This window comes from Carcharodon carcharias, chromosome 11 (genome assembly GCF_017639515.1).
Source record: "Carcharodon carcharias isolate sCarCar2 chromosome 11, sCarCar2.pri, whole genome shotgun sequence".
Classification (NCBI taxonomy): Eukaryota; Metazoa; Chordata; class Chondrichthyes; order Lamniformes; family Lamnidae; genus Carcharodon; species Carcharodon carcharias.
Window position 1 is genome coordinate 30,801,867 of NC_054477.1, and position 19,399 is coordinate 30,821,265.

At 43.6% G+C, this 19,399-nt stretch overlaps 1 protein-coding gene across 1 annotated transcript in view; it reads right to left on the reverse strand.

The window, feature by feature from the left end:
- Positions 1–945: 945 nt before the first annotated feature.
- plekhb1 (pleckstrin homology domain containing B1) overlaps positions 946–19,399 on the reverse strand; it is a 103,473-nt gene continuing 85,019 nt past the window's right edge. The window contains exons 7-8 of the mRNA XM_041198662.1: positions 3,496–3,598; positions 946–1,545 (exon numbers count right to left, since the gene is read on the reverse strand). Of these exons, the coding sequence (XP_041054596.1) occupies positions 1,409–1,545; positions 3,496–3,598 (240 nt within the window). The 3' untranslated portion in view covers positions 946–1,408. The remainder of the gene's footprint in view (positions 1,546–3,495; positions 3,599–19,399) is intronic.

Below are 19,399 nucleotides of genomic sequence, written 5' to 3' on the forward strand. Positions count from 1 at the left end.
GCCTATTTTGTGTCCGAATTCAGTCCTTGTGTATAACAAATATAAAAATGCTTTGTTGATGTATCTTCAAATGCAGACTTGGACACCTTCCAATGGGGCTCAATGTGTAAGAATGTTGAAACTTCAACCAATTGTATTCTGGACTAATGCCTCATGCATTTACATCTGTGGCCTTTCACGATGTTGTGCTGCCCATCTCAGCCATCCCAATGTGGAGAATTTCCAAGTAGAGGTCAGATGCTTAGCAACAGAGGTAGCAAATGAAAAATCCGCGGCTCCAGTTGGTTAAAGTTGGTCCATAGCCTCCAGAAACTAATAAAGTGATGCGAGTTGGTGAGGGTGGGGGTGCGGGGGTGGTGGGAGGGCAGGGAAAATGAATTGGTAAAATATTGTATGTGGCTTCACCAAACATGCAACAAATAGTGATACGACTTTCAATGATCTTACATTTTAAGCAGAAACTGTTACTTACATTTTAACAGAAGAATTTGATTCTAATTTTGTGTGAAGAATATGCTTTAGTTTGCACTATAATGTTAACAATGCTGTCCTAATACACTACGTGAATTTGTAATATCTTATAATAAAATTCCAAAAATATTCCTTCCGTGCATTAAATCTTTGGTTATTTGATCTGGCTTAGTTGAAACCAAAGTGCAGGCTAATTATTTCATGGGCAGAATTTTTAGCTCAAGCGTAAAAATAGCACGTGATGATGTTGGACAAGCATCTGACTTTCGCACATACCCGCTGACAATTAAGAGGGCAATTAAGCCTATTAAAGTTCCAATTGTTCCTGATTTTTCATGGTCCATCCAACCTTATGGTTGGCGGATGGGCGAATCTGCCAGGCAGAATTTGCATTTTTGATGAACCCTCATCCAAGGGCGGAATGAGGCTTCCGTTATTAAGTAAAAAAAAAATGTATGGACAGAATTTTCATCATGTATATGTTCAGGTGACTGATTCTGATGTGTGGACATTTTTTTCCACATTTTAAAATCTTTATTTATTGCTTTAAAAATCTTCAGCTCCCTGAGGCAGCTCTCTTGTCTCTCACTCTGCTCTCCCCCGTGCCTGCGCTTATATCAGCATCCATCCTCCACCCGCCTCTGCCCCGGCAGCACTGAGTCTTTCAGCGCATGTTTCATGCAGGATGCCCATTAATTGGCCAGCCTGCATGAAATCGTGGTCGGGGGCCAATTGTGGACGGCAGTCCGTTCCCCGGCCCCGTCGATCGCACCCGCACGCCGACCTAAAAATCCTGCCCCATGTCTAATCATGCCTGTAGTCAATGTCATTTTCCTAACTAAAAGGTAGAAGCTTGCACAGCAATACCATTGAATAACTAAAGGCCCTTAAGTATATATAGTAATGGGTAAATCATTGCCTTGGCAACAATGTTATTTTAGAGCCAACATGGTGACCACATCAGTGACCTCAGCACAGTGCCTGTGACAGCCCCTGCAACCATCCCCAGTGCAACTTGTCCTCCTGTGTTGCAACATGGATTCTGATGGACCCATAGATGGGTCATCCCCGACCCTGAGAAAGAAGGAAGATGCATTATTAATGTATATTTATCACATGCATGAGTATCTAATCAAGTATTCCATGATTTTATGAGCTGAAAACCTGGATTTCCTTATGGTACACAATCACTTTTCAGGTGGTATTTGGCCAGGAGGAGACTCAAGGGCTACTCATCAAAACTGCTTAAAACCACTTATAATGCACTGGATAAGCAGCTTTGAAAAGGCTTGTCTCAAACAAGTGGACACCTCATTTGAATATTACTTTGGGCGCATGTCTGTTCTGCCTGTCCATTTCTGCTGTTTAGCTATGCTGGATGTCCAATGTAACACAAGCCCAAATGAAAAAGTGTATGAATCACAAAAGGCTAGAATGCAGGAAAGCAAGTAATTATGAAAGCTCATAGAATTACATTGTTTATTGTGAGGAGAATTGAATGCAAAGGTAAGAAGATTATGTTTCAGTTTTACAGGGCACTGGTGAGACCACATCTAGAGTGATGTCTACAGTATTGGTCTCATTATTTAAGGAAAGATGTAAATGCATTAAAAGCAGTTCAGAGAAGGTTTACTAGGCTAATACCAGGAATGGGCGGGTTATCTTGTGAGGAAAGGTTGGACAGGCTAGGCTTGTATCCACTGGAGTCTGGAAGAGTAAGAGATGACTTGATCGAGGGGTCTGGACAGAGTGGATGTGGAGGGGATGTTTCCTCTTGTGTGGGAGAATCTAGAACGAGGAGTCACGGTTTAAAAATAAGGGGTCACTCATTTAGGCAGCGATGAGGAGAATTTTTTTCTCTCAGAGGGTCGTGAGTCTTTGGAACTCTCTTCCTCAAAAGGCAGTGGAAGCAGAGACTGAATATTTTTAAGGTAGAGCTAGACAGGTTCTTGATTAACAAGGGGGTGAAAGGTTATCGGGGTAGGCGGGAGGTTATAATCAGATCAGCATTGATCTTATTGAATGGTAGAGCAAGCTTGAAGGGACGAGTGACCTATTTCTGCTTCTAGTTCGTGCGTTTGTATGAAATGGTAGGAAATATATGGAAAAGACACAGTAAAACTAATGTTTATGTGTTTGGTAATTTCAAAACCATTTTATTGTGATTTTTCCTGCTGACACTTAAGTTCTTGTGCTAATTGTAATTTTTCCCACAGCACACGTTACTTACACTAATGGATTACCCAATGGGAATTCCTCTGTCTGACATGTTTAAGACAGAAGGACTTAAGGAGAGAAACCATGTAGATCAGACTGAATGTCAAATACTTTGTGTCCACTTCCAGGTATCAGCATAGCTGCATCTGTAGATGGGGGTGAATTTAACTTACAGTAACAGATGGTTAGGTCAGGTGAAGGCTCCTTTACTCAAAGGAAACTGTGATGGCAAATTTGATGACACCACTTAGATATATGAATAGCTGACTAATCATAACATTGAATGCTTCCTTAGAAGCACTTCAATCACTTTCCGTGGTGTGTGTGAAAAAGGCATGCCAAGGAAGCAGCCTGTACAACCTGAATCTACCCTCCACTACGCCACTAACCATTTCTGCAGCCCTGGCATCCCAAACTGGAAATGTCCCTGGGAAACTTGTCTTCTCTGGGTCTAGGTGAACAGAGAGGTAGATTGAAAGCTGGGCCATTTGCTGCAAGGACACTTTGAGGTACCATGCAGCATGAGGTTGACACGCACAATGACAACTGCCACCCAAATCCTGGCTTCCATGTGCTAAGTGGAATATAGCTCTGATAAGCATTATGGTACATAATATCACAAAGTTATGTATACCTGTTTGAATAAAATGAGCTGGATGAACATCTCGCTTTGAAAGATATTGATCGTTATTGAAATTCAGCATTGGTTCAGATGGATGGAAAAATATAACAACTAATGTAATTTACTGATGGACTTATAACCTAAAGGAATTGTGATATTGTGTAGCATAACTTTAATTGCTATACCTGCATATGGATGGCCGCAGTTCCTTGGGTTGATGTAGATGGTGTTAAAAGCATTTGGGGTAACAGTCTGATAATGATCATCAGCAGGATCATATTGTGTTACCTTTAAAATGAACAAAAAAATGAAACATTAGAGGGTGTTACAATACGAGAGGAGCAAGAGGAATTTTAAATTTTATCTTCAGTGGCCTTATGCAGTTATCCCATTAAGGATCAGAAATGTTTTTCTGTAGATAATTGAGCAGCAGATATTTGGTGACTTACTGAGCCTGAAACTAAGGTTCTATATAACTATTCTATATAACTTATCAGTTTCAAGTGTAAGTACCAGAATTGCTAAATAGTCACTTGATGAGAGCTAAAGATGACACATGATGACCAGCTGCAAAAGCATACTATGGGGTCTTTTCTGGCATGCTTTATCGCTCATATATTTTGCGTTACCCTTATAGTTGATCTTTTTTAGATCCTCATGGCCTTTAGATTATCTTCATTGGCTATGATACTTAGATAAATTTCAGTAATATACCCCAGATAGCAAACCGAGAATTATTAACAGGAAGCTTCATTGGAAAACCCACATCAACACCATGGCTATAGCAGCAGGGAAGAAGCTGGTTGTTCTGCACCAAGTGGCTCAAATCCTGTCCCATTCAGCTACAAGGTACAGGTAGAGAGTGATGGAATACTCACCGCTTGCCTGGATGTGTACAGCTGCAACAATACTTAAGAAGTTCAACACTCTCCGGAACAAATTGTCACCCCTGCCAGTGGACTAAATATTCACCCCCATCGTATCACTGGCACACTATAATGCTGCATGTTTGATCTAATTGATACACTGCAGGGACTCACCAAAATTACCTCAATAACACCGCCTTGTCCTCCAACCTTCACCACTGAGAATGATTAGATCAGCATGAGCACTTTATTACCTCCTAGCCACATATCATCTTACTTGGACATGTTTTGCCATTCCTTCACTATTGTGGGTCAGTATCCTGAAATTTCCTACTTAAAGAGAGCATCATCATCGTCACAAGGGCAGCAGGAGTTCAAGAGACACATCACCATCCTCTCAAGGAATTCAGGGATGGACAATAAATGAAACATTCATGGCATAGCATATCCCAAGAGTAAATAAGAAAGAAAACAGAAAATCTTTCTCTAAAGTTCCTTTAGCTATCAGGTCTATACAAGTCCTCACAAAATACAGAGCATCATGGATGTTGTTTTACATTTTTAACTATTAAATAAATTATTAAATATTAAATGGACAAACAAATACATAGCAATAACCTAATTGTCATGTCTAAGGATTTCTGATTGTACTGGTGTAGGGAGACCATTTCATAAGTTATGTTAAAAATAAAATTATTAGTTAAATTCAAAGGACAAAAGGTTTTGGAGATTTGGATTATAATTCAAATAGAATGTTTGAATAGTGTGGTGGAGACAATGAAAGATAGTTAAACATTCCAGTAATTACTCTATTTTTTGCTAAACCAACTTTTATTCATTTGAACTCAACAGAGCTCACTGCCAGTAGATTATTTTGCTGAAGTAGATGTAATCAGTTTGACTAAAAGCTCACACTATAAATAGGCTGATGGAAGAAAAAGTAAAGGAAGAACTTGCATTTCTATAGTGCAGTTCATGGGAATCTTAATGCACCTTCCAGCTAACAGGGAAAAGATTATAGAGAAAAGGGCCCATAATTTCTGAGCTCCCCACTGTCAGATTTGGGGGGTACCGCAAAGGTGCACTGGGGAATCCCTCTGCGAAGTTCCCAGGTAAGGGTTTGCACGGCAATTGCTCAGAAATGCACACTTCCTCTGGACAATTACACTGCGCTGGGAACTATGCGGTTTAAATCACAAACTTCAGATGGTTCCCACAGTGAGTTACTCACAGGAAGTTCAAAGACTTAAAACCTCTTCTAACTTCTAAGTAATCAATATAAAGAACCAGACAGACCCCAAGGGATTCCCCCCACCCACCCCCGACGTTTGACTCCCCACTCCCCCGACCTCCGACACCTGCCCCCAACATCCGACAACCCCAGCCCCCACCAAACTCCGACCCCCACCCCCCACACCTTTTGGACCTCAGACTGCCCCCTACCAACAGACTTCCGACCCCATCACCCCTACAGCCCTGGACCTTTGACTGACATCTGCCTGAGACCTCGGACACCCCCACTACATCCCATGGACTTCAGACCTCCCTCACTGGACCTCGGAGCCCCCCATGGACACCCCATACCTCTGAGCCCCCGCCAGACCTCCCACTCCCACCCAGCCCCTCCTGGACCTTGGACCACCCCCCACAACCTCCCTGGACCACCCCCCCACCTCACCCCACCGTACTTCCGACCCTCCCCCCCAACACCGGACTTCTGCTTGACCTCCCACCCTCCCGGACCTCCAACCAATCCCACACCACCACCCCCCCCGCCGACCTCCGACCCACCCCATCAGACTGCTTCCGGACATCCCCACCCCAATCCTATCCACTTATCTTAGACACTTACCCTCCCCCCAGCCTGTCAATTTCTCTGGCCCTTTAAACTTAGCTGCTTTATGGCAGCAGGTAACATGAGAAAGAGGGTATGACCCCCCCTTGAATCCACTGGAGCTTGACTTCACTGGGGCCTGCTAGGACCCCAAGCAACTCCGGCGAATGTAAGTGTCAATGTAATTTTCAAGACCAGGAAAGTAGGTATTTATTTCTTCTAATTCCTGCAGGCCAGCACTTTCTGATGCTAGTCAGAAGTTATGGTCCAAGATGTTCTGCAATGAGCTGGAAGTCAAAATGTATTTAGTTTCTTACACCCTGTGCAATCATTGGCTATAAGATAATTTTGAAAAAACAAGCAAGGTAGTCCATCAGCAGGGAATCATGTTGCAAGTTCATTATTTTCTCTACATACTGGAAACAAACTGAAGCTGGGTGGAATAAATGGGTTTAGATTACAGCTAGTGCTCAGTAAATTCACTTGCCTTGTGGAAACTAAAGCAGCTAAATGATTCAAAGCTGGTTTCATCTTTCCAAGTGTTAATTTGGTCTACTTTGGGAAAGATTGGAGAAGTACATGAGGGCACATGCAAACAATACAAATATTCAACTCAGGTCACAGGCAGATACTGCCGTTATATCTGTAAACCAATGTATTATTCACCTTTTTAATCCACAATCATTTTTTAACTATGTAGCTGTTTCTTTATTTCTTGTATATTAGTTAATGTAGACCGACCAGTTGTGGTGTAACCCTGTGTGTGGAGTCTGCCTCATAGTGGTAACGTGGAACATCAAGGTGAAAGAAGAACCCAGATCGAAGGTATCTGAAGAACTGTACTGAACTGCAGGAAGCAATCCACGATGCCTAATATCTACTTTGGCAATAATGTAATAATGTGGACTCAAAACGCAAAGCATGATGGTTATTCCAGTCAAGTCAAAGCCTTGATAGAAACAGCAAGTTCCGCGAAATGACTTAAACTGTACCAGGGAAGATAAACTGACTGTGCCTCGTTAAGGAATAATAAATGCGCTTCCTCCTCCCAGCTTTGGAAATTGATAATGCTATTGGAGATAACAAAGCAGAGCCAAGCTGGCTATGGTACCCCAAGTGTGACCTTCAAAAGAGGCTTAACCGGGAGACACCTGGAGAAAGCATGGTTTTTAAGTACTTAAAAACCAATTAAATGGACTAAAAACATGCTTAACCATAGCAAAGAAAGGTATAAAGAAAAAGTCCACAGAAACATCTTTGCTTCAGTGGGTTAGAGTGATTTGGCCAGTCACTTAAAATTCATGTACAGAGGATTCATCACTAGATTGACCACCGAGACGGACTCCGGTTCACAGGAAAGCTAAGCAACCAATATTATCATGAGTATGTATTATTACTTTGCAGTTTAATCAATACGTATCACCTTAGGTGGAACCTCATTCAAGTTGTTGAATGTCAGAATGCAGACAAGAACCTATAGACCAGGTTGGGAGAGGGTCTTACATGTCCCAGGGTTACATTATTGACAAAGTAGGTATTAGGCATCGTGGATCGCTTCCTGTAAAATTAAAACATGTTGAATGCTTATGGTAATGACGTTCACCACTGAACTCAAGAAGGTACCTATGGCCGATCGTAATTTATAACAATAATGGCCTGGAGTTTATTATGACAGAGAAACTATTAACATTAGCCGTCATTACTCCAACACTGACAATAACTTCTGGCATCTGCAAATACGCAGATAAATGTGGAAATCCTGAAGGTGCTGTTCATGATTTTCTGCTTTTCCATCGGGTATGCTGTTGAAATCCTCAGAAATGGAAATCAATTAGAAACCACTGAATTGATGTGAACTTCACTTTCTATGCTGATATTCTCAATGTAAAAACCCTTGAAAATAGTTATGGCTGTTAAATGAGGCATTGCTGGGATTTTAACAATGTACTAAGTTATAATTACTGCTGAACATTCTCCCTGGCTCAAAAAACTAATTGTATATTTGTCGAATCTCTATTCCATGATAAAAATTTGATAGACCTTTAAATTAATAAAAAATATTATTTTTTACAAGTTTGATATTTCATCTCCTACCTTAATCCAGTGTGTATGTTCCAATATTTATTTTGCTTTTTGTAAAATTACTTTAAAAATTGAATGATAGATCCTGCTTGTTACTTCCTGGTTTGCTCACTGTGAGAACTCTTCAATGTGATTGACTGCTTAGCCTGACTAATGACACCACGTTGTTGGATGCCAGAGATCCCATGTAGCTGGTGCCAGAATGAAATTAATATTTGAAAGGGTGAGCTTGGTCAATTTTTGTGTGTAGCTTTCTTTGAGATTAGCAGTAAGTACAATTACCTCACCACTGACTGCAGAAACAAGGCCAATGTATACTTATTTACTGTAGACATATAAGCTAAATTCTTGAATGGAAAAATGTGCTCAAAATATTGATACTAAATCATTAATAAAGTTAGCCTTTATATTGCTAGTTACTCTCTTCTTTGTAAAGTCTTGTCTGCACTAGAAACAAAATGCCCTGATCTATCTTTGAAAGTTATGGATTTCAATCATTCAATTAAATTTAAAAGCAATTGCTGGTTATAAACATAACTAAGCTAATCACATGTTTCGGCTTCAATATCGATTGGTTTCTTGAGGGAGGTAATCTATTTGGGTCATAGAGTAAATTCACAGGGCCTCCACCTGGTTGGAGAGAAAGTGAGATCCATAAGAGAGGCACCTGCACCAAAGAACACCTCGGAGTTCAAACCATCCTAGGAATGATCAACTATTATGGGCAGTTCTTACCCAGTTTGTGTACAGTGCTGGCCCCCCTGCATTCTTTACTCAAAAAAACCAACGTTGTTCTTGGAAGGCGCCCCAGAAAGAAGCTTTCATAAAGGTGAAACAATTGTTGAACTCGTCCAATCTATTAGTGCATTATGACCAGATGAAAGAGTTGGCGCTGACATGTGATGCATCTCCCTACGGATTGGGAGCAATGCTCTCTCATTGGATGGATGACGGCATGGAACAGCCAATAGATTATGTATCAAGAACGCTCACCACAGCGGAAAAGGGATACTCGCAGATAGAAAAAGACCTGTCCATCATCTTTGGTGTCAAGAAGTTTCATCAGTACATACATGACCATCATTTTACAACCATTTCAGACCACAAACCATTGCTAGGATTGTTTAGTGAGGACAAAGCTATACCACCCATAGCCTCAGCAAGAATACAACTATGGGCTTTCATTCTGGCAGCATACAAATACACTTTTGTACATAGGCCTAGTAGTCAAATCGCAAACGTCAATGCTCTTAGTCGTTTGCCTTTCCAAGAAAATGATGAGCAGGTCCCAGTTCCACAGGAACTTGTTTTACTGTTAAATTTCTTACATTCCTCATTGGTATGTGCTTGACAGATCAGAGACTGGACAAATCGGGACCCAGTTCTATCTCAGGTTCAAATACAAGTGCTACATGGTTGGTCACAGGAGTCTGTATCTGACGAAATGAAACCATACTTCAACAGAAGACATGAAATAAGCAGCTGAGATGGCATCTTATTGTGGGGAGCATGAGTGATAGTTCCTCCGAAGGGAAGGGAGCCACTTTTAATTGAGCTACACAGTGCCCAGCCAGGAATTTCCCGAATGAAGACCATAGCATGCAGCTATCTATGGTGGCCTGGAATGTATGGCAAAATGGAGAGTTTAGTAAAGCATTGTGTGCAATGTCAGCAACTGCAAAAGTTGCCAGTGACAGCTCTGTTACGCCCATGGGAGTGGCCAGGTAGAGCCAGGGTGCGGTTCACAATGACTACATTGGATCTTTTCTGGGAACACTGTTTCTGCTCATTGTCAATGCCCATTCTAAATGGTTGGTCGTATATGAGGTGAAGTCATCAACGTCGGCCTATTACTATTGAGAAACTACATCAGAGTTTTGCCATTCACGGACTACCAGAAGAAGTTGTTTCCAATAACGGCATGGCATTTACGAGTGCTGAGTTTCAACGGTTTATCAACCTCAGTGGTATCACTCAGACGAAAGCTGCACGGACTAGCCGAATGGGAGGTTTAAACATTCAAGGCAGGCATGAAAAAGTTAGCTGGCGATTCCTTGGCAACCAAATTAGCATGCTTTCTTTTTTATTACAGGATTACCGCTCACAAAACAACAGGTGTCACACCTGCTGAGTTATTGTTGAAACACTGTCTCAGGACGAGATTGAGTTTAATAATGCTGAATTTAGAGGGGAAGGTGGAAAGGAGTCAGGGAAGCCAGAAAACTAGACACAAGTGGCACAGTTGTGAGGTGAAATTTACCGTTGGAGAGCCAGTGTACGTGAAAAATTTCAGACAAGGATCAAAGTGGTTATTGGGTGAAATACGTGTGGTGACTTGACCTCTATCTTGCCACTTGGAGGTGGAAGGCCAGATTATCCGTAAACATGTGGACCATTTAAGGAAGAGAGAAATAAATCATCAAGATTTGGTTCCACCAGTGATCATGACCGGGTCAGTGTTTCCTGTTGAGAATACTCAACCCAGGACGGACATCTCTGAAGAAGGGTCATATGGACTTGAAACGTTAACTGTTTCTCTCTCTACAGATGCTGAATTTTTCCAGCATTTTCTGTTTTTGTTTCAGATTTCCAACATCTGCAGTATTTTGCTTTTAGCTGACATGTCTTATGTTCATGTAAGAGTTGAGGATACAGAACTGCAAGAAGCACCTGATGTTCAGGCAACTCTGGAAAAGGAAGTTCCTGGCAAAGAATCTGAAGTTGTGGAGCTGCGACGTTCCACACATACCAGGAAACCGCCTGAAAGACTGAACTTGTAAATTCCTTACCCAGTGTAAATATTATGTTGTCTTGAAAAATATGTACTTGTAAGTATATGTATCGCTGAGTTAAAGGGGGAGGAATGTAGTAATTATGGTTTTATTTAGAGTGAAATGTACCTTTAAAAATAATACTTGTTAAGGAAGGTCACATGATCTGTACTACCCAATAGGAGAGTCATGCAGGCTACCTCAGCAGGCTGTGCAGAGATAGAGTTAGAGATGAAAGCATACATGTAGTTGCTGCTGAGTATATTGTAAATAAACTTCATGTTTCCACCCAAAAAGTGTCTGCAGATCAACTCTATCATTAATAGTACAACTCGGCCACCCTACAACAAATGTCAATGAGGAATTAACTGTAATACAACAAAAAAGGTCGGTGGGCTAGCCACTTGCATTGATTTCTAAGGAGTGCCATAGCCAAATCAGTTCTTTAAGGGGCATGTCACATTGGACAAGCTGCTCTGCTTTGTCCTATACTTAATCAATTCTCAAATACCAAACTATTGTCATCTGGTACTGGGCACTTAAATTGGAATCAATGCCAATTGAATATTCAACACAATATTCAAGTTGATGCTGGACATTCATTTCCTCCATCGCTTTGTTTGTGAATTTTGGTAGCTTCCATTGGCCTAGTACTCCCCCTTCTAAGAATGTCTTTTATGAAATGATTAAGGGGTAGAATGTTTGAGCGTTTCCTATTACCCCACTGTAATTTCAGTTGAAAGCTGGCAGAAATCCTGCAGTATTGGTGTAAATGGCAGTAACCTTTAAGAAAAGTGCCTGATTGATTTTACCTGTACTGTAGCTATTTTCTCCCATCCAGCTAGACCAGATGTTTTTGGAAGTGATGGATGGTCATAGCTCCCTTAAACTATCTACGAGGGAGTCTTCAAATCAGGTGAGATTACCCCTAAAAAAATTACTACTATAATCTACGATTAGCCCTAAATTAGTCAATAAACAGCAACTTCTAGGCTTACGGGAGGCCCTTCCTGAGGAAAATGCAGATGTTAGGTACAAAGAAATGACATGCATATAGAATGAGATACCGAGAATACAAATGATGAGGTTGGAGTTTGAGGGAAGCTGAGAATTGACCGATGCAGAAGAAAATCTAATGAAGAGCAAACGAAGGTGAAAAATAAAGAACAGAATGGAAGGTGCCATGTAATTGTAGAGAAGCCAGTGGCCAAGACAGAGCCAATCAAAAAGATCGAGGCCTTTCAGAGACATACAGTAGGGCACAATATATTGTGACTTTGGGTGAATTTGTGTCTGGAAAGACAGATGACAGCCAGTACTTCATGGACAGAGGAGATAAAGAGAAAGATCTGTTCCATAATAAAGGAAAACTGAAGCCTCTGCAGATCAACCTAATTCTGCAGTATAGCTACAGCCTTGCTATAATGTATTGTGACCTTGGGAGGAAATTATAAAAAAAAGCTTTAGTACTTTAAATGATATTTGTTTAAAAATTAATGGAATATTGTGTTTATGTTATTGGAATAATAAGCTAAAGAATCTAATCATAGACCCAACCATTTTCAGCTGCTTCATCAATGACCTTCACTTCATCAAAAGGTCAGAAATGGGAATGTTCGCTGATGATTGCACAATGTTCAGCTCCATTCACAACTCCTCAGATACTGAAGCAGCTTGTGTCCATATACAGCAAAACCTGGACAACATTCAGGTTTGACCTGACAAGTGCTAAGTCAACCACACAAGTGCCAGGTAATGACCATCTCTAATAAGAGAAAATCAAACCATCTCCTCTTGACATTCAATGGCATTACCATCATTGAACCCCCCACTATCAACATCCATTGACTAGAAACGTAACTAGACTACCCATATAAATACTGTGACTACAAGAGCAGGTCAGAGGCTGGGAATTCTGCAGCAAGTAACTCTTGACTTCCCAAAGCCTGTCCACCAACTACAAGGATCAAGTCAGGAGTGTGATGGAATACACTCTAGTTGTCTGGATGACTGCAGCTCCAATAACACTCAAGAGGCTTGATACCATCTGGGACAAAGCAGTATGTTTGATTGGCACTCCATCCACCACCATGAACATTCACCACCAACACACAGTGGGTGTAGTGTGTACCATCTACAAGATGCACTGCAGCAACTCACCAAGGTGCCTTCGATAGCACCTCCAAACCCATATCCTATACCAGCTTGAAAGACAAGGGCAGCAGATGCATGGGAGAACCATCACCTGCAAGTTCCCTTCAAAGCCACACTCCACCCCTGACTTGGAACTATATTGTCATTCCTTCACTATCGCTGGGTCAAAATCCTGGAACTCCCTGCCTAACAGCACTGTGTATGTACCCAAACCACATGGAGTGCAGTGGTTCAAGCAGGTGGCTGATCAGCAACTTCTCAAGCGCAATTAGCGACGGGCAATAATTGCTGGTCGAATCAGTGATGCTCACATCCCGTGAAAGTAAAATTTAAAAAGTATATATAATGTGACTCCAAAAGTGCACTAATATGGCCAATAATGTGCCTCTAATCCCACACACATCCATGGCTGACTCCAATTACTTAAGTATGGGGGAGAGCTGGCTATGGTTGATTGGGTAAATAGGCTAAAAGATGCGGTGGTAAGTAAACAATGGCAAACATTTAAAAAAAAATTCAAAATGTTCAACAAACATATAATCTATTGAAAAACAAAACTCAGCAGGAAAGAGGTTTAGCTGAGAGCTGAGGCATCCTTTAGTGTGTTGAAACAGCTGTACCCAAGGGAAAACATTGCTTGATTGACTGCTTTCTTCCTTAGATCAATTTCTCAATTGCTCAATGTTTGTTTACACAAGATAAAGATGTGTCAGATGCTTACAGTTTCTGCTATGGATATTTTCCCTGGAGTTTAGAAGAATGAGAGGCGACCTCATTGGGCAGAATCTTGTGTTTGGCGGGCAGGCTTATTTGGCGGGCCCAGGAGCGGCCAGGAAATAGGCCACTGCCCGCAATCGGCCCATGACCGCAATTTCATGCTAACGGGCCAATTAAGGCCCGCACAGCATGAACCATGGCTCCTCACTAGTCGGGAAGGGCTGAGCGGGCGTGGGGGCATATCGGCCACCGGGTCCAATGGCAACCTGGCGACTGGTTTAAAAATGGCCCTGGAAGGCTGCCATGAAAGAATGTCTGATCTGCGTTAGCAAAATGCGGCTGGAGATGTCAGGCGGGTGGGCACCTGGCCCTCTGCTTTTTGGATGAGTGCCTCACGGTCCTCCTAGAGGAGGTGGCTGCCAGCGGGACACCCTTGTCCCCAGAGATGGGAGGAGGAGGCCACTGCACCTCACAAACAGGGCATGGGAGGAGGTGGCAGTGCTGTTTAGCAACCATGATGTGGTGCGGTGCACATGGGTGCAGTGCCGGAAGAGGTTCAATGACCTGTTGCGTTCAGGAAGGGTGAGTACCATGTTGGCATAGGCCAGTGTGCAGAAGTGTTGAGGTGTGGCCATCCCCTCGTGTACCTCAGGGGTGCTAGAGTCTGAGAGCCAAATGTCAATGATGCCAGAGCTGGCCAAGGTGGTGATCCCTGGCTGCTTGGACTGAGTGCCTTGCAGCTCGAGGGCCACGACTTGGATGTGCCCTGCAAGGTGTTCCTCAGGTGGGGTCAGCCAGGCTGCAATGGCACTGCAGGTGGAGAGTGGACTAATCCACGTTCCTCTGTCCTTTCAGGAGAAGACAAATATAACCAAGCAGAGAGGTCACATAAAGGCAGAAGCTCACCCAATGCCCTTGAGCTGGAGAACCTGCACACTCCACGTGCAACCGGGCGTGGCGAGGCGGGGATGCCAGACGAAGTTAAGAGCGCAGTGCACAGAGGTAAGAGTTTTGGATTGTGCAACCATTATAGTGTAGTCTCTTCATTGATGGGAGCATCAAATCTGGAATCCCCATTGATCATTGAAAGATGATTGCACCGTGATACAGATCTCCGTTGTCTCACCAGAGTGCCTGGCATGCACAGCGACAGTTTGATGACTTTAACTAATGACGTGTCCTTGTTCTCCCTTTTAGATTCGCCAGCACACACTCGCTCTCTGGATAGTGAAGGGCCACCCCTGATGCTACAGGGCCAATGGGCTTCATTTGTACCTGTGCCACCCCCTCTCTGAACCAAACACCAGTGCAGATACAAGCACCTCAGTGAGCATTAGATTGGTGACTAGAATATCGGTGCACATTGGTGAGGGCGCTTCACACTCGTTTGAGGTGCAGGCAGAGGCAAAGAGTGCCCAGGGCGCTGGCAGTCAGAGGATTGCTGGAGACCAGGACAATGCTCAGTCGAAGGCTAATGAGGAGCATCTGGAGTCCTCCATTAGGTGGCTGATGCTGGATGTCCAGTGGGATATGTGGGAGGATCTGGTGGAGATCCATGAGAGTCTGTGTGCCATGGTCTCCATTATGGAGGAGTCCATGCAGAGCATGAGCACTGCGTCATAGCCAAGCGTACAGCCTCCTCCATTGAGAGAGGGGTGATTCTCATGGGCAGGCAGCTTCAGGGACAGAATAAGAGGTTCCTGGGGTTGCGCTCAGACCTGCAAGCCCTCACACAGGCAATTACCTCAGGTGGTCAGTGCCAGTGTGGGATATGGATGAGGCACCCAGTATCCCAGCTAGTGCCCATTCATCAGTGGTGAGCAGGGAGTACAGAGCGACCTCACTTTGGCGCACAGGCTGCTTGTCATCTCTGCGGGCTCCTCTCAGGGTGCTCTGGATGACGGCAGCAGCTCCTCCGCCCCTCCACCTGTTATCGTTGCATCTGACAAGGCTGTGATGACCAGATGCCACCCGTGGTGCTGGCCACTCCCTCCCAGGCAGAGCCAGCACATGCTCCATTGACCAGAGGACAACTGCCAAGGTCATCAAGGCCAACAAGACAGCAGGGTCAGCAGGCTGCCTCCAATGCTGGTGGAAGTGAGGGGCTGGGGAGGCACCAAGATGTAGCACTCAGAAACGTAAGTTAAAGGCACTATGAGCACATGAGAGGCAATTCATGGGTGATTTTCTGTTCATTTATGTTTGGTTTATATGTCTGCTGCTTTGGAATTAGTTACCAGTAATGGTAATGTGATTATGCTTTCAATGTGACAATAACATTAAATTTGCTTTGGTTCTGAAGACGAGTATGCTTCACCTTTTTTCTTTCTGGTGCTGGGTACGACAGTATGTAATGCTGGACATGAGTGAATGGATGCATTATTGCACAGGCATTAGATCAGACTTTGGGTGCAAATGAAAGGGTCATTTCAGACATCTGGGATGGAGGCGGCAGCATGATGTGGAAGCAGATCTTTGGCAGCCTAGCTGAAGGAGCGTTGGATCATGGTGTCCCTGCCTTCCGGGGGTTACTGAGGTCTGCCTTCACGCCCTCAGTGTTATCACCTTGTTCCTCTTCTGACTCACTACTGGATTCATCCTCTGTGGCCTGTGCAGCTGTGTCAAGATCCTCTTTCTCCAATGGGTCCCCCCTTGCCAGAGCCAGATTGTGGAGAGTGCAGCAAGCAACCACTATCAGTGACACCCACTCTAGGGCGTATTCTAGTGCACCCCTGAATGGTCCAGGCATCAGAAGTGCATCTTCAGAAGACCTATGGTCCTCTCTCCACCTCCCTTATGGAGGCATGGCTCCTATTATAACGCTGTTCTGCCTCTGTTCTTGGGTGGCGGAGAGGCGTCATAAGCCACCTTTTCAATGAATAGCGCTTGTCACCCAGCTATCCGTCCTGCTGGAGCACTGAAGAGCCTCAGCACTTGGGAGTGTCTCAGGAGGTAAGCGTCATGGGAACTGCCGGTGTACCTTGCACAGACTTGCAGAATATGCATCCTGTGGTCTCCCACTATCCGCACGTTCATAGAGTGGAAGCCCTTCCTGTTGACGAAGGCACCCGGCTGACCTGCTGACGCCTTGATGGCCACATGTGTGCAGTCAATGGCACCCTGGATGTGGAGGAACCCAGCAATCATTGCAAAGTCTCTGGCTCGCTCAGTCTGGCTTGCCTCTTCCAGTAGAGTAATGAATAAAGGTCAGTATCCGCCTGAACAGAGCCTCTGTCACCAGCTTGACGCATCTGTGGACAGCTGATTGGGACACTCCACAAAGATCCACCACTGGCCCCTGGAAAGAGCCTGAGGCATATAAGTTGAGGGCCACTGTGACCTTCAGAGCCACTGGCATGTGGTGTCCACCCATAGAGTCGGAGCTGATCTCAGGCCAATCAACTGGCAAATGGAGGTCACAGTCTCCCTTAAGAGGTGGAGCCTCCTTCGGCATTGCACCTCAGACATACTGAGGCAACTGCATCGCTGCCTGTAAATCCTGGCAGCAGGATAGTGATGTCTTCTGCGGCCCTTTCTGCCTTAGACTACCTGCTGGCCCTGTGCCCTTAGTGCCTGCACCTCTCCTCCCACAGGTTGCTCCTGTGGAGGCTAAATGGGGACACCTGGCCTCCTCTCCCTTCTGCCCCTCTCTTCCTCCTCGGAGGAAGTGCCAACAGTGCAGATCACAATCCCCATTACTAGGGTAATGGAAGGTTCCTTGATACCTGGAAGGGTCCACAGGGTCTGGGGTCCTTGGAGACACCAATAACTCCTGAAATGAAGCCTGGAAATGCTAAGAATGAAGCCCTGAACAGAAATGAAGCTGCCAAGTACCAATAAGCAACCAGCAGCAAACTATCTCCAAAACTTCTCACTACTCACGATGGCAATGCTGCTGACCCTCTTTATCCTGCCCTTGGATGAGGTTTAGCAAATTGTCAGCTGCCTGCCTGCCAGTTTTGCCCATGCGACAAGTGCAAAATCTCATGGGCAATGTAAAGTACAGCTTAATTGCTTTTTTAATGGCCTTAACTTGCCTTGTAATTGATGGTGCCTGCTAATCAAAATATCGTCTGAGTGCGCAATGACGTCGGGATATTCACCCCATATCATCACGCACTATTTTACACTTGAACAGGTTGGGCGCAGGCCCGCCCACCCAGTGAAAAATTCTGCCCACTGAAATGCACAAGGTTCTGAAGGGACTTGTTAGGGTAGATGCTGAGAGGTTGTTTTTTCCGGCTGGGAGATCTCAAACATGGGACACAGTCTCAGGATAATGGGCCGACCTTTTAGGACTCAAATGAGGGGAAATTACTTCACTTAAAGGATTGCGGTTCTTTGAAATTCTGTGCCTCAGAGGATTGTGGATGCTCCATCATTGAATATATTTAAGGCCGGGATAGACAGATTTTTGACCTCTCAGGAAATCAAGGATGTGGAGAACAGGCGGGGGAATAAGGTTTAAGCCCAAGATCAGCCATGTTCATATTGGCAGAGCAGCTCAACGGGCCATGTGGTCTACCCCTGCTCCTATTTCTAGTAATCTTGTGTTCCTGTGGTACTTTAAGTCTCCCCAACACCATGAAAATCCAGCCCATAAAAACAAATTATAAGAGCTTTTACAAGTATGTAAAAAGGTAGGGAATAGCTAAAGTAAACATTGATCCCTCAAAAGCAGAGACAGGAGAAATTATCATTGAGTGAGGAAATGGCAGAGACATTTGTGTCTGTCTTCACAGTAGAAGACACAAGTTACATACCAGAAATAGAAGGTAACTTAGGAACTAAAATGAGTGAAGTAATTAAGGTAATTAATATGAGCAGAGGAAAGATATTGGAGAAACTTGAAGAACTAAAGTCCTACAAATCATTAGGACCTGATGGCCTAAATCCTAGGGCTCTAAAGAGATAGCTGCAGAGATAGTGGATGCTGTTGGTTATGATTTTCCAAAAAAATCCCTAAATTTGGGAATGGTCTCAGCAAATTGAAAGTTAGCAAGTGTAACACCACTATTCAAGAAAGGAAGGAGAGAGAAAACAGAGAACAACAGGCCAGCTTATTTGACATTAGTTGTTGGGAAAGTGTTGGATCTATTATTAAGGAAGTCTTAACAATGCACTCAGAAAATTATAGTATGATCAGGCAAAGTCAACATGGTTTTACAAAAGAAAAATTATGTTTGACAAATTTATTGGTGTTTTTTAAGGATGTAGGGTAGATAAAGAAGAACCAGTAGATGGAGTATACTTGTATTTCCAAAAGGCATTCAGTGAGGTGCCACACAAAAGGTTAATACACAATATAAGGTCTCACTGCAGTTGGGGGTAATATATTAAAATGGATAGAGGATTGGTTAATGGACAAGAAGCAAAGAGTAGAGATAAATGATGCATTTTCAAGTTGGCAGGCAGTGACTAGTGAAGTGCTGCAAGGATCGGAGCTGGGGTCTCAGCTATTTGAAATCTATATTAATGACTTAGACAAAGAGACAGAAAGCAATGTACTTAAATTTTCTGACAATACAAAGGCAGTTGGGAATGTAAGCTGTGAGGGGATGCAAAGAGGCTGCAAAGAGATATAGACAGTTTAAGAGAGTGGGCAACAATGTGGCAGATAATGTTGTGAAAAGTGAAATTTTGCACTTTGGTCGTAAGAATGGAA